The sequence below is a fragment of the Charadrius vociferus genome, unplaced genomic scaffold (assembly GCF_000708025.1).
Source record: "Charadrius vociferus isolate BGI_N301 unplaced genomic scaffold, ASM70802v2 scaffold9, whole genome shotgun sequence".
Taxonomy (NCBI): domain Eukaryota; kingdom Metazoa; phylum Chordata; class Aves; order Charadriiformes; family Charadriidae; genus Charadrius; species Charadrius vociferus.
The window spans coordinates 1,957,750-1,970,260 of NW_009661373.1; the positions used below are offsets into that span (position 1 = coordinate 1,957,750).

The following is a 12,511-nucleotide window of genomic DNA, read 5'->3' on the forward strand; positions in this document are numbered from 1 at the left end:
TTTTATTTTTATCAGCAGTTATTGATATGCTTTAGCTGAAGAATAACCCTATAAGGCAAAATTCTTGTCCCTTTTTGTTATGGCAACATAAAGTTTCCTCTTATCTCGAAAATCACTGTCTGAGAATGTTATGAAGAGACAAGTCTATAGGTAGACCCTGCTCCCCTCATCATACAAACTTTCACTACATGGCAGTCCAGCAGGGACAAGTGATAAGAAAGTGGATGATATGTGCCACATTCTAGTGATTCCTGGATACTGGAAAACCACTTGCAGTGTTACAGACTGCCACAGAGTACAGTTGCCCTTATATAAATTATTTAAGTGAATCTCCCTGCTAAGGGAAAGCTAAAAGCTGGAACTCTCTTTAATTCTGCTGAGTGATGCTCTGATACAGCTGTGTAACTGAGTTGCTTTGACATGAATTTAGCTCACACTTTTTTCTGGTGCTTTGAGACTGCAATGAAGAAGAATGTTTTGCCACACAGTTGTCCTCAACATTCTGCCAAGTAACTGTTAGCAGCTAAGCAAAGTGACATCTGTGCATGTGGCAATTGTCTTCAGTACTTCTTTTAAATCTAAGCCTGAGGGCCTGAATCATCATTTGCCTGCATCTTACCAATTGTAGGGTATTATTTTTACTGCTATTTGTTACTAATGGAAATAACTACTGAAATGAAAGACATTGAAATACTAAAATCCATTATCAAGTATTATGTATATTTTTGTTCTGTTTTTCCTTTGTTTTTCTCTACGCTAATTTGAGATTTCTGAGAATTCAAAACCCAACAATATTAGTGGGTCTGATTAATTATTCAAAGCTTTCTAGTGTCACTTTCTTTCTCTGAATTCAATTTTTCATTGGATCTTAATTATTTCAAATAAAAAAAGTTGTTTAGGTGTTGGGTTTTTTTTGTTTGGCTGTTTTTGGTTTTGTTTTTTTTTTTTTCTGCATGAAACTAAATTGTTTAAATGTAGACACCTAGTGTCATTTTAATGCTTTAAGCGATCCCACCCAGGCCCTAGTTTCTCCTCCAGATCAGGGCATGGGTTTCCATGGGTTCTGTGGAATGTCCATGAAGCCAATTCACATGTCTCGAATATGCAAGGACAGCTAAAATAACACTAGATACCTAAGTTAATGTAAAGTTAATGTAGCTGCATTTTCCCTTTTGTCTCCCCGTTACATATGCAAGTAATACTTATCATTATCTTTACTTGTCCAGAATAAAGGTAGCAATGAAACAAATATGTTGTGACCAGATTTACTCTTCCTAATCCTCCATAGGTTTGCTGAACTAAATTACCCTCAGTCATAGAAAGAGGAAATGATACTCATTCTCCAGTAACTGTCATTTTGATTCTAGGTAGCCAACAAGTTTGACTTCCATAGCAAAGTGATGACACCGCAAAAATATTGATAAGGAAGTTGATTTGTTAACAGAGACAACACGTGGTCAGATCCTCAAATTACAGAAATTAGGATAGCACCTTCAAAGTCATTATCTCTATGCAAATTTGAAAGAACTGAGAATCTGATTTTTGTATGTAGTGTATGAAAATCTTCTGTCAGAATCTTATGTACAAAGAATATGAAGAACTCACATTTGTATATACAAATAGGTAAGACATCAACAGTAAGCTGAACTAAAGAATATAACTTTTTACTTTGAATTTATCAAGACTTCAATGCTAGGTTTAGCATACATATGTAGACATGTAGTTATTAAGCTGATCTTTCGCTATACAAATAGAAATCAGAAAAAAAAAAAAGTCATGCATAGTCAGTTTACAAAAGATTTTCTTAGAGGAAGATAAATGCAGGTCAGAATTTGTGTTTTGGCACTGTCAGTCATGCACAGAAATTGAATAGCCTTACTCCATTCTGGAGAAGATGCTTCTGTCCACATGACAAGAGTGAGAAACGTTGTGTTTAATTCCCAAACAGTTCTAAACTTGTGCATGCAGAAGTTGCTGCCTTCTTTAAAAAGTGACCTTTAAGAAAAAGACATTTAAAAACCTCTTTATTTCTTTTTCATTGATAGAGAGCTGTTCCATGATTTGTTTGAAAGGCAGCTAGGAATAAGCTTTTTCTTTTCTAGTGAGTTGAAATTAAAATACAAAATTATACAGAATAAATAGTAAATATAAATCTAGCTAGAATTCATTGCAAAAATAAACCTGCAGTGTTCTACTTTTTTTACCTATTTTCCCACAACACTTTAATTTCATCTAATTTCAGAAAATATAACATATTTTTGTACAAACAACTAAATACTATTATTGTTCCTCATGTGTGTGATTTGTTGCAGTTAATCTGTCTGGAAGTTGCTTTTGAATAGGGTGGAAAAGGACCTGTATTTGCACTTGGAAGTTCTTAGTCACAGCAAACTCATTTCCTCCAAGAATATTTAAAGCCAGCAAAGAAGTTATTTATATATATAGCTAGATATATAAAACCCCCAAACTTATTAAACACAGTAACATATTTACAGCTGATTCTCAGTAGCTTTTCAAATTGCCCAGGATTATGAGTTGAAACACCAGTGATGCACAATATTTTATAGCAGCAGCTCAAGAAAAGATTGTCCAAACTTAGGTAAAGCTATCAGGAAAAGTAGCAAAAGGCTTGCTTTCTTCTTATTATTGAAGATGTTGGGTAAACATAGTTACATGTTTTTCCTTCCAGATACTGATACAGAATGCACAGGATGAAGTTCCGTGTAAAATACTGAAATATTGGCAGGCTCTGGGTGCATACACAAAAAAACCAAAATTCTTTTCTTTTTCTATTTTTTTTTTAACTGACATTTAGTATGACAACATTTCAACTCCTTTCATATTTATTATAAGGGTATGTTAGGTGTGGTTGTAGACAATGGTCATGTATGCAGTGCATGTACTAACCTAACAAATAGACTCTAACCTTATAACTACAAACACAGGTGTTTTGTTTTTGTTTTTGTTTTTGTTTTTTTAAAGGAACCTAATTAAACTGAGGAAAAAATGAAAGAGTAAAGGTAACAAATATTTTCCATAGGTTGGGTACAGAATGGAGAGTGCCATACACACCTTTTTAAAATGCTGAGTAATATTGCAATAAGCAATCTTCCTCCCACAGTTCAATCACACAAAGTTCATGTTTAACTTGGGGTGAGACATATTGCCTGCACACAACCTCATGGCTTCCCACAGTGATCCCTGAGTTTTTTTTTGCTAGGATTACTGCTGTGCTTAAGTTCTGACTGTTGACATGTAATTATAAGGCACTTTTATTTACAATGGTTCTAACTTAAAATAGGATTACAGAAATTCGGCCCCAACCCAGCGTATTATCACTTCATGTTTGCTGCTCCAGGACTTCCAGGTAGTCAGGCTCAGCATGTAAATTAGCTTTGAGTTCAAAATACTCGTTTTTAGTTTGTTCTAGAAAAACCTTTCTTGGCCTGGAGTACATGAGTGTCTCCATTAGCTTTAGCTCCTCATGTGTTCCAGGATAATGAACTTCCATGTCAGGCTGGAGCTGGACAATATTTTTTCTCAGGTACTCCGTGATTCCTAGTTGCTGCAGTTCTCTCTCTTTTTCAAGAAAGTTTCTATACAAGCAGCTGGCATCCTGAAAAGACAGAAATTCAGCAGATGATTGATCCGTAGCCTTATATTTCACATTTGAACCTGTAAGAGGTGAACTGTTCTCTCTTTCCAGGAGACTTCGGCGGAGATGTTTGGAATCATTAGCTTCTTTCTCACTTGCCTCCTCCTGTTGCTCAGTATGCATGGGGCTGAAGGACGGGCTGCGGTAGACCTGAACCATGGGAGTAACCATACGTTGCTCATAGAGAGTTGCAGCTGGGCGCTCCGTTGTATGGTGTGTTGTCTTATGCCCATACATGCTGTACTGAAGATGAACAGGGCTGCTATCCCTCATTTGTTCATCTGCTTGTTTCTTTTTGCATCTTCTTCGCCGATGCAGAACAAGAACAACTATTACTGCTGCACAAAACACAATAGTTATAAACACAATTAGAAGTCCCAGTATTAGAACAGAAAGTGGGACAGCATCTGTAAGAGACCGCAGGATGGTGTCTGCAGTGTTGGTAGTAGTAGAAGAAGTTGTCACAACTACAAAACTGGCATGAGTTGGTAGGGCAGGACTGTTTATTAAGCCTGGACACAAGACTTCACTGTTCAGGGATTTCAGTTCTTTTTTTGCTAGGTGTCCTGGAGATTTACAAAAAATATCACCCATCATTGTATTCTTACTCAGTTTTTGTATCCATTTTTGTAGCCCAACTGAATCACAGGTACAGTCCCAGGGGTTGTCTTCAAGTTCAATTTGTACCAGCATATCCAATTCATCCAAGACATTGCTTACAGGCAAATGAGCAAATTGGTTTGTTTTCAGATTTAATCTGGCAAGTGGAACACCTGAAAAGATATGGGGTGGCAAAGTCTGCAGAAGGTTGTTATTTAAGTAGAGGACCTTAAGTTTTGGCATTGCACTAAATGTCCCTGGCAAAACTTGTTTGATGGCATTATACTCAAGGTACAAGTATTCAAGGTGCTGAAGGCCAAGGAAGAGATTCTGATTTAGTTTTGTAAGATGATTGCCATTGAGATATAATTTCTGCAGCTTAGTCAGATTCAGAAAGGATCCTTCCTCGAGCATTTCAATGCGATTGTTCCCCAAATGAAGCATTTCCAGGCTAGCATAGTCCACAAGATCTGATTTCAGTAATGTCTGAATAATATTTCCAGCTAGAATAAGCTTTTTAGGATTTGGAGGAGGTGGCCCTAAATCAGACAAGCTTTCAATATTTCGCTCCTGGCAGTGCATGAGAACTCCTGAGAGTATATGGCTGGTGCAGTGACAGGGGACAGGACAATAGATTCCTGGAAACTGAGTAGTAGGCTTTGAAGTATGAAGCATTAAACTTGGTTCTTTAGTAGGAGTTTTCAGGATAGGAATCACCTTAGTTGACAAGTGACTATCACTGATAGGGGTGGTTACAACCAAGGGCAGGTACCCCGAAGGATCTTCAAGTTCATTGACAGGATGAGTGGGACAAAGTGATTCTTTTTTCAACCGGCTCAATATGCTGCCTTTGATAACTGGAGGACTATTGCATACAACGTCACCTATTATTGACTGAGGAGGCATGTTTTCTAGCCATATCTTCAGCTGCAGCAAATCACAGTTACAGGCCCATTTATTATCTTCCAGCTGAAGGTCTAGTATTCTACCAATGTGTTCCAAAAACCCAACATAGGGCAGTGTCTGTAACTGGTTTCCACGAAGATCTAAATGGGTTAATGGCACAAACCGAAATATGTTTGGAGGAAGATACTCAATGGCATTATCATTCAAAATAAGCACTTTAAGTCTGTTGAGCTTGCTGAAGGCACTTGCTTCAATCACTGTGATGAAATTGTTGTCTGCTTGAAGAAACTCCAAATTTTCCAATCCATTAAATGTATCTTCTTTAAGTGTTTCTAAAGAATTGTGATTGATATGAAGTTGTTTAAGAAGACTGAGACCATTGAAAGCCCCAGGCTCAATATCGGCAATATTATTAAATCCAAGATGTAGAGAGATAGCATTAACAAGGCCAGCAAAATCATTCATGTGTAGCACAGTCAGGCCATTGTTTAACAGATTAAGATGGAAAGGCCGTGATGGTGGGACATTTATTTCTGATACCATCTTGATGCCTCTTTCTTCACAGTTTATAATCATGGTATCATCCTTTTCTTCACAGGAACACAAACTCTGACAAGATCCTCTAGCTGAAGAAAAAGAAGGCTCTGACTGGAAAGGATCAGATGCAACCACAGTGGAATATAGAATAAAAATCCAGAGTGTCATCTTGCCCAGTAGAATCTATAAAAAAAAAAAGAAAAAAAAGAAAACCAAAAAGTAGTAAGAGTCATAATTTCACACGTTTTTTGTTTTTTTTTTTTTCCTGGATCAGGGTGAGCAATAACCATTCCTAGTACCTATCATCAGCTGCCTCACCTTTCAAACAATATTATATAGTGTAAAACATTTGAATGCTTTTCTAAGCAGAGAAAAATATATTTAGTTTAATGTACTGAATCAATGAACGCAGTCATAAGAGAAGTGTTCCAGTACTTTCACGCTGATACAACAAAGTAGGAGATAATCAGGAATGCGTTGTTTATATTTATATATCATATAGACCGTTTTACCATTAAACAACAAGAATAAGTTACTACCCCGGGCAAATTATATCACAGCTAATATAATATTTTGAATTGTTGCTTTGTGTCACCATATAGCACTGCAAATTTTAGGAGTACCTTGCTAAGCTTGACGTAACGTTGTCCTGGTGTTGAAGAGAAATAAGATTTGGTTTGGTTCAACAATGTGTTGTGAGCAAAAGCCCATTCAGTCAGGATGCAGGGAATCTCTCCTTTGGCTCTGCATTATGTATGTAAATCAAAAGATATTTCCTCTGCAAGCCTTGTACCCCCAAACTGAAAAAGGAAGTAGAGATTTTTTTTTTTTCTTTACTTAATGCTTATGTTATAGCTTGTGGATATTTAGTGAAAGTGAGAAGGCAGCACATAGCTGTGTAATATGTTTTAATATAATATACACATAAAATAATTGCATACACAATTAAAATAAGAGAGAAGAGAAAGCTGACAACACAGTCCGTGTCAGATGAAACAGGTAGGCACGGGGCAAACATTTTTTTAAAGATTAGACTCCTTCTGATTATTATAAACATTAATTACCACAAAATTTTTGAGATGTAGATGGAACTGAGTTTAATGAGTTAAAAATGATCACCAGTATCATCTATATGTTATATAACTTAAATTATCAGCTGTCAAGCTAGTCTTGAACTTTTCAATACCTGATAAATGCATGATTACAGTAGAACTACGGACTCACAAGCAAAATTTACACATTGAAATCAAGCATTTGTTATCATTTGTTTGAATTAATTTATGCCACACTCTTAATTTGAAAATTCTCTATTTCTTTCTGTCAAGGCTGTCTAATTAGCAAGAACAATGACATTTCTTGATATATGAGATGGAATGAAACCTCTGTTTAGAATCTTTAATTAAATATTTCCACATTTCCTAAAAGAAAATAAATAAATGTTGCAATGGAATGGGTGATTTAAAACACAAGAACTTTTTTTGGGTGCACTGTTTCTTCTAGGATTGAACTAAGCAAGTTTCTTAAGTAATCAATCTAATAAAGGTCACTTGATCTTTCAAAGTAAGCTATTGAAACATGGAGTACAGAATGTCGCTACACAATTAACCAGCTGAAGTGTTAATTTCTGAAAGATTAGAAACCTTTAGAAGAACCTATTCAATTACCTGCATGAACATTCTTACAGTGTGGCCATATGATTTGTCATCTTATCAATACATATTTTAATTATCATATACCTTTGTCACTAGCAACACCATTTCCCAAGACTTCCCTTAAAACAGATTGCAAAGATTTATACATGCAGGCACTTAAGTGTCGTGGTATGGGTATTACACACACACAAAAGCAACAACAGCAAATGTGTGCAGTGAATTATGTTTTTCTCCATTAGTAGTTCCTGATAAGTGGGAGTAGATGTATGAGGTTAGAAGTAGTAAGTGCAATTCACAGTGTGAGAAAGTGTCCCTTAAAATATGAACTTTTATCTTTCTTTCAATAGAACAAACAATTTTGTTGTCTCATGTAACACTCCTTGAAGTCCAGATGCCTATGTGTAATATATGTCTTTAAATGTGTTTCTCTAAGAAGTATTGGATAAGACACAACATGTCAACAAGATGTCATTTTGAAGTATGCAGAATAATTCTAGGGTCATATTATGCTAGAGATTTATTCATGCTTTACATGCATCAATATCCTTTCCAGTGACCCAAGGTAATAAATGCAGGCTTGTGACACAGATGCCAGCTTCAAACCTACTGTATGACTAATTAGACTTTATTTCTGTACACTTTTTCTCTATAGGAATTCCAGCTTCAATCCGCATCAAATGCAAACTGCACGTATAAAGTCCCTGAGATAATTAAATAAATAAATAAATAAATAAAATCTGAAAAGCATGTTGCATTATAGTGCATATTGAGAAATTAGGTTAGAAAAATGAAAGCCTTCTTCTCAGAGATGAAAGTAATAACATTTGTAACCAATTGGAAAACATTCTCATTTTAATCATTATCATATTTCTGTGGGCAACACTGCCAGAACTCTCACACACATATACACACAACAAAAATTAATAGGAGAGTTGTATTCTTTTTTCCTTATTCCTTTTTTTTTTTTTTTTTGTCTGTACACTCAGGAATATGTAATGAAGCCCTCAGTGAGCTACTATTGTAAAATTAAAACTTCTTTCAAGTAACAGATGATCAACATTTAACTGAAATAATTCACAATAAAATAAAATAAAATTTAAAAGACTTGACAAAGCTGATCTTTTTCTGTTTCATGCGGTGAGGTTTTTCAGCAAATTCTACATGTTAACTTGTTTGTTGGCTTTATCTGCTTCCTAAGTAACTGCATAATGTAACTAAGCTTTTTGCAATATGAACTATAACAGACTAAAAAAATATCACAGTCCTTTCTACGAGGCAAAGTTGAATACTTTCAGAAGTAGTCACCTTATAGCAAAGGCATCACATGCTTGACAAGTAATAATCAACAACATGTTTTTAAAACATTGAAATAGCTTGTTTCATTTTACTTGGGGTTTTGTTTGTTTTTTTGTTTTAATTCAGCTATTTAAAAAATGCATGCTGAAGACTTTCAAAGCCTCAAGCTAAGAATTGGTAATTTCTAAAAACCTTCAGGATTGCTCGCTAAATTCTGATGGGAATCATAGTCAGACGATGCATTTAAGACCACTCTTGCACGTCAGAAAATAAAAACAAACACCCAGTTCTCCCCCTCAAGGGATCTCAAATCAGCGTCTCTGTGATACACACATTCTATGCAACTGGCAGTTTGAATAAATGCACCTGGCAGAGCGTTTGAAATATGGTATAAGCTGTCATCATTTAACATAAAAGTTATACAAAGTCATGCAGAAAAATAAATTCAACTGGTACTGAGAAATTAATTTCTCATACACTAACCCAATTAACTAACTGGAATCTTTCTTACCTGTACAGCAGTAACACTCCCTGAAACGTTCAGTATTGCACAGTTGGAGCAGATGTTTCAATGCGATGCAATTTCTCCCTGTGAAAAATGCACACTTTCCTCTGAGTTTCACTCTGCTGCAAGCTTTGGTAATACTACAGCTCCATAAAGTTAAAATCCTGTTCAGAGGACAAAGTACAAAGCATTCAGTTGAAAAAATCTTCCAGACAGCATGCACATTAGACCATCCTGTAAGCAGTTGTCCTTTTTCCTCAATTAAAATTCACAGCATACTTCACAGCTACGCTGTTTTTTCTGCATATAGTTAACTGTTTGCAAGCATTTGGATGCAGTAAACAAACAAGATGTTCAGCAGAGCTTGACTTGATCACTTGGTTTGTCAGATTTTTAGATCCAAGCTGCTTCTATGTTCTCTCTGCTCTTTCTAGTCTTTCTTGTTAGCTCAGTTTGTTATTAGTCAGATTGCCAGGGGCTGGGAGGTAGGCGTAAATAAAGAGACTTCTTGGCTTTTGACTCAGCCTTTAAGCCCTTCCCCACCAGAGAGCTTTAATCTGCCAGTGTCATTTAATACAAGATACAGCTCCACCTTGAGACAGATCAGCTCCTCCTCCTGCAATTTCTCTCACCTCCTTTTTCCCTTGTCTAAGTGAACCTCGGGAAGTAAAATTAAGCTAAATATCTTCTAGATTGCTTAAGATCTGTTAATGGCTGATTTTGCAGAGCAGTAAACAGCCACTGCAGCTCTTGCAGTTTGCTCTCTTGTGCAGATCTTGCATTTAGTTTATGTCTGAAAATGCTTGCTTTAGAAACTGAAAGCATTCCAGCCCAAATACACTCCACAAAACACACCACAAGGGAAACCTTGTCCTCTGGAAAATATGTTTATCACAATGAAGTGCAGGATTATTCAAATACGTAAGTGACAGTACAGCTCTCAGGCCAGTCCACCCAATGTGACCGGGGTAGGGATGAGTATGTGCAGTTGTGCATACTTTATTTCCGAAAAAAATAAATTGTGGAATATTAGTGCTTATGGTTGCCGTTGGTCCTTTTTAAAACTGCCCATCTTGTTCTGTAGGAAGAAAACTGGATTGATTGTAATTGTCTGTTTAACAAATATTAGCATAGTGTGTTGGTATCTACCTGTGTGAGATTGTAGAGTATTTGCATGAAACGTTGCTTTGATAAAAACCAGTCTGGTGTGAAGGGTTGAGGGGAGTGTACTCTTAAAGGCATGTATCATGCTTCAGGTATGATTTTCTTCATGCTCATAAGCAAGTAATTAGCACATATAGTAAGGCTACAGAAAAATGTTTATTCCATGCAAGGAACATTTTCCTCATCCCTCCTGCACTGCATGGGATGGTTTTATATGCTGCAAATGCTACTTCCTTGTTCATCCCACTGCCACAGAGCTGCAAAAACCTTTTGGTGAGCAACAACAGATCTGGTGCTTCAGTGTATTTACCATGTAGAGCATACTATTTCTGGTTTTTTCTTAATTATGTCTGGGATTACTTTACAGATTGTTTATTACAGCTTCAATACCAGTCAGATTACAGTAATGTTTTTTGTGCTGATAGCTCTCTACATGGCCACATTGGCCTTTGAAGGGATATTGTGACATACTGTTCCATCTGACGAAGGCTATCAAGATCTTTGTCCTATGTATATGCATATATAAATATATACATATATTTTTATATATAGGTATATGTATATATGCCCCTGATTATTAGAATGAGTTCTTTAGTACTTAATTTTCTACAGATAAAGTATGTAATTTAGCAAAATACAAAAAAAAAAAAAAAATTCCTAAGAAACAACTACAATTTGATTACCTTTCATTTCAACGTATCACTTATTTGACTACATTTTGCTACTTTTAAGGAATCTTGCCACTCTATCTTGACTTGCAGACATTTTACTGTTAAAGCTCAAAGATACTCAGCTATCTGTGTCTGGCCACATAGATCATTATATTCTTTATTCATTTTGAATTTCTCAATTGTAAGTCAGATTCTTTCTAATTTTAAATGAACATTTTACGGGTGCTCACACTTCACTTGTGGTTGATTGTTTGAGATGAGGAATATCTGTACTTACAGATACTCAGAAGCGAAAACAACATAGTTCTTTGCTTTTCAGTTAACATCCACAAGAGTAAAACCCGATCACAAAAATATTTCCAGAAATCACCTACTTAAAATAGGAGAGAATTTCCTAACCATACACAATTAAAACCCACCAAGAATGGTTATCAATAGTGTTTGTCATTCCACAAACTCTATATTTACCAGGTTTATAAAAGTATGGCTAACGACTGTTTTTCTACCACAATTTTATGAATCATTAAGCAGGTTATTATAAAGAAGGTAATTCTGCAAGTGCATCTGCATGGATGGTGTTGAACTGACACAGAGTTTTTATCTTGCACTTTAAACATTCACCTTTATCAATTGCTCTGACAATTTTAAAATTTCTGAAGCTGCATAAATAAAATCTAAAACTGTCAGTCTCACTTACTTCTAAAAAGGCCCTAAGCTTTTATGTCATTCCTCTTTACCTCTTCACAAATTACAGCATCTCCATAGATCAGAAATAAGAATATACCCCTCTAACTATACACATATTGTGCATAATTCTCCCCCAGCTAATGAGTTTTCTTTCTTATCAATATATACATGTGGAGATCGAAGTTTTAATGCTATTAGGTATGTAGGTCTTGTATAAATTCCTTAAAAGAGGATGTTCTAATGTTGTGTACCATATTTTCCTTAATTCTGTGTTATATGGTGAGCTGTGCAGGTTTCTTTAGCTCTATAAATTACAGAGAAAACACCTGAGACTGAATTAAATAATTTTTAAATTTTGATATGACCAGAAAATACCCAGGAAGGCTCTTCTGGAGTCCTATTTTTTCTTCTTAGCAATACATTCCCTCCATTCAAGAAAATTCTGAAGACTACAGGGATGCCTGTATGAAGCAGAGGAGAGCTTTCTCACACCCTTTCAGTCAGAACTTACTGGTACTGCTTCTAGATTGTTTTGAAGAGTGTTTTCCATATAAAGAATATGAATTTCAAATGTAGAAATTAGGCTTACAATTTACAGAATCATCTTCACAATGTGAATTTTCATGGTACCCTACTTATTTATTTGTAAATTCAGTGTTTAAAAATAAAAGGAGGAATAAGAATCTGCATTTGCTATTTCAGCAGAAGGTAAAGCTCTGCCCCCCTCCCCCCTCCCCGCAACTCATCGCCACTTCTCTGTATGCACATAAGGAGCCATTGATTCCACACAAGATGTATGAGCCAAATAATGTTTCCTGCCCTGCCTGCAAGAAGCTGC

At 35.7% G+C, this 12,511-nt stretch overlaps 1 protein-coding gene across 1 annotated transcript; it reads right to left on the bottom strand.

The window, feature by feature from the left end:
- Positions 1–2,954: 2,954 nt before the first annotated feature.
- Positions 2,955–9,694, bottom strand: SLITRK6 (SLIT and NTRK-like family, member 6). Its single transcript, XM_009893839.1, has 2 exons — positions 9,158–9,694; positions 2,955–5,881 (listed from the first exon to the last, which is right to left on the bottom strand). The coding sequence occupies exon 2, from the start codon at positions 5,864–5,866 to the stop codon at positions 3,341–3,343; it is 2,526 nt and encodes an 841-aa protein (XP_009892141.1). The 5' UTR covers positions 5,867–5,881; positions 9,158–9,694; the 3' UTR covers positions 2,955–3,340.
- Between the last annotated feature and the right edge of the window lie 2,817 nt (positions 9,695–12,511).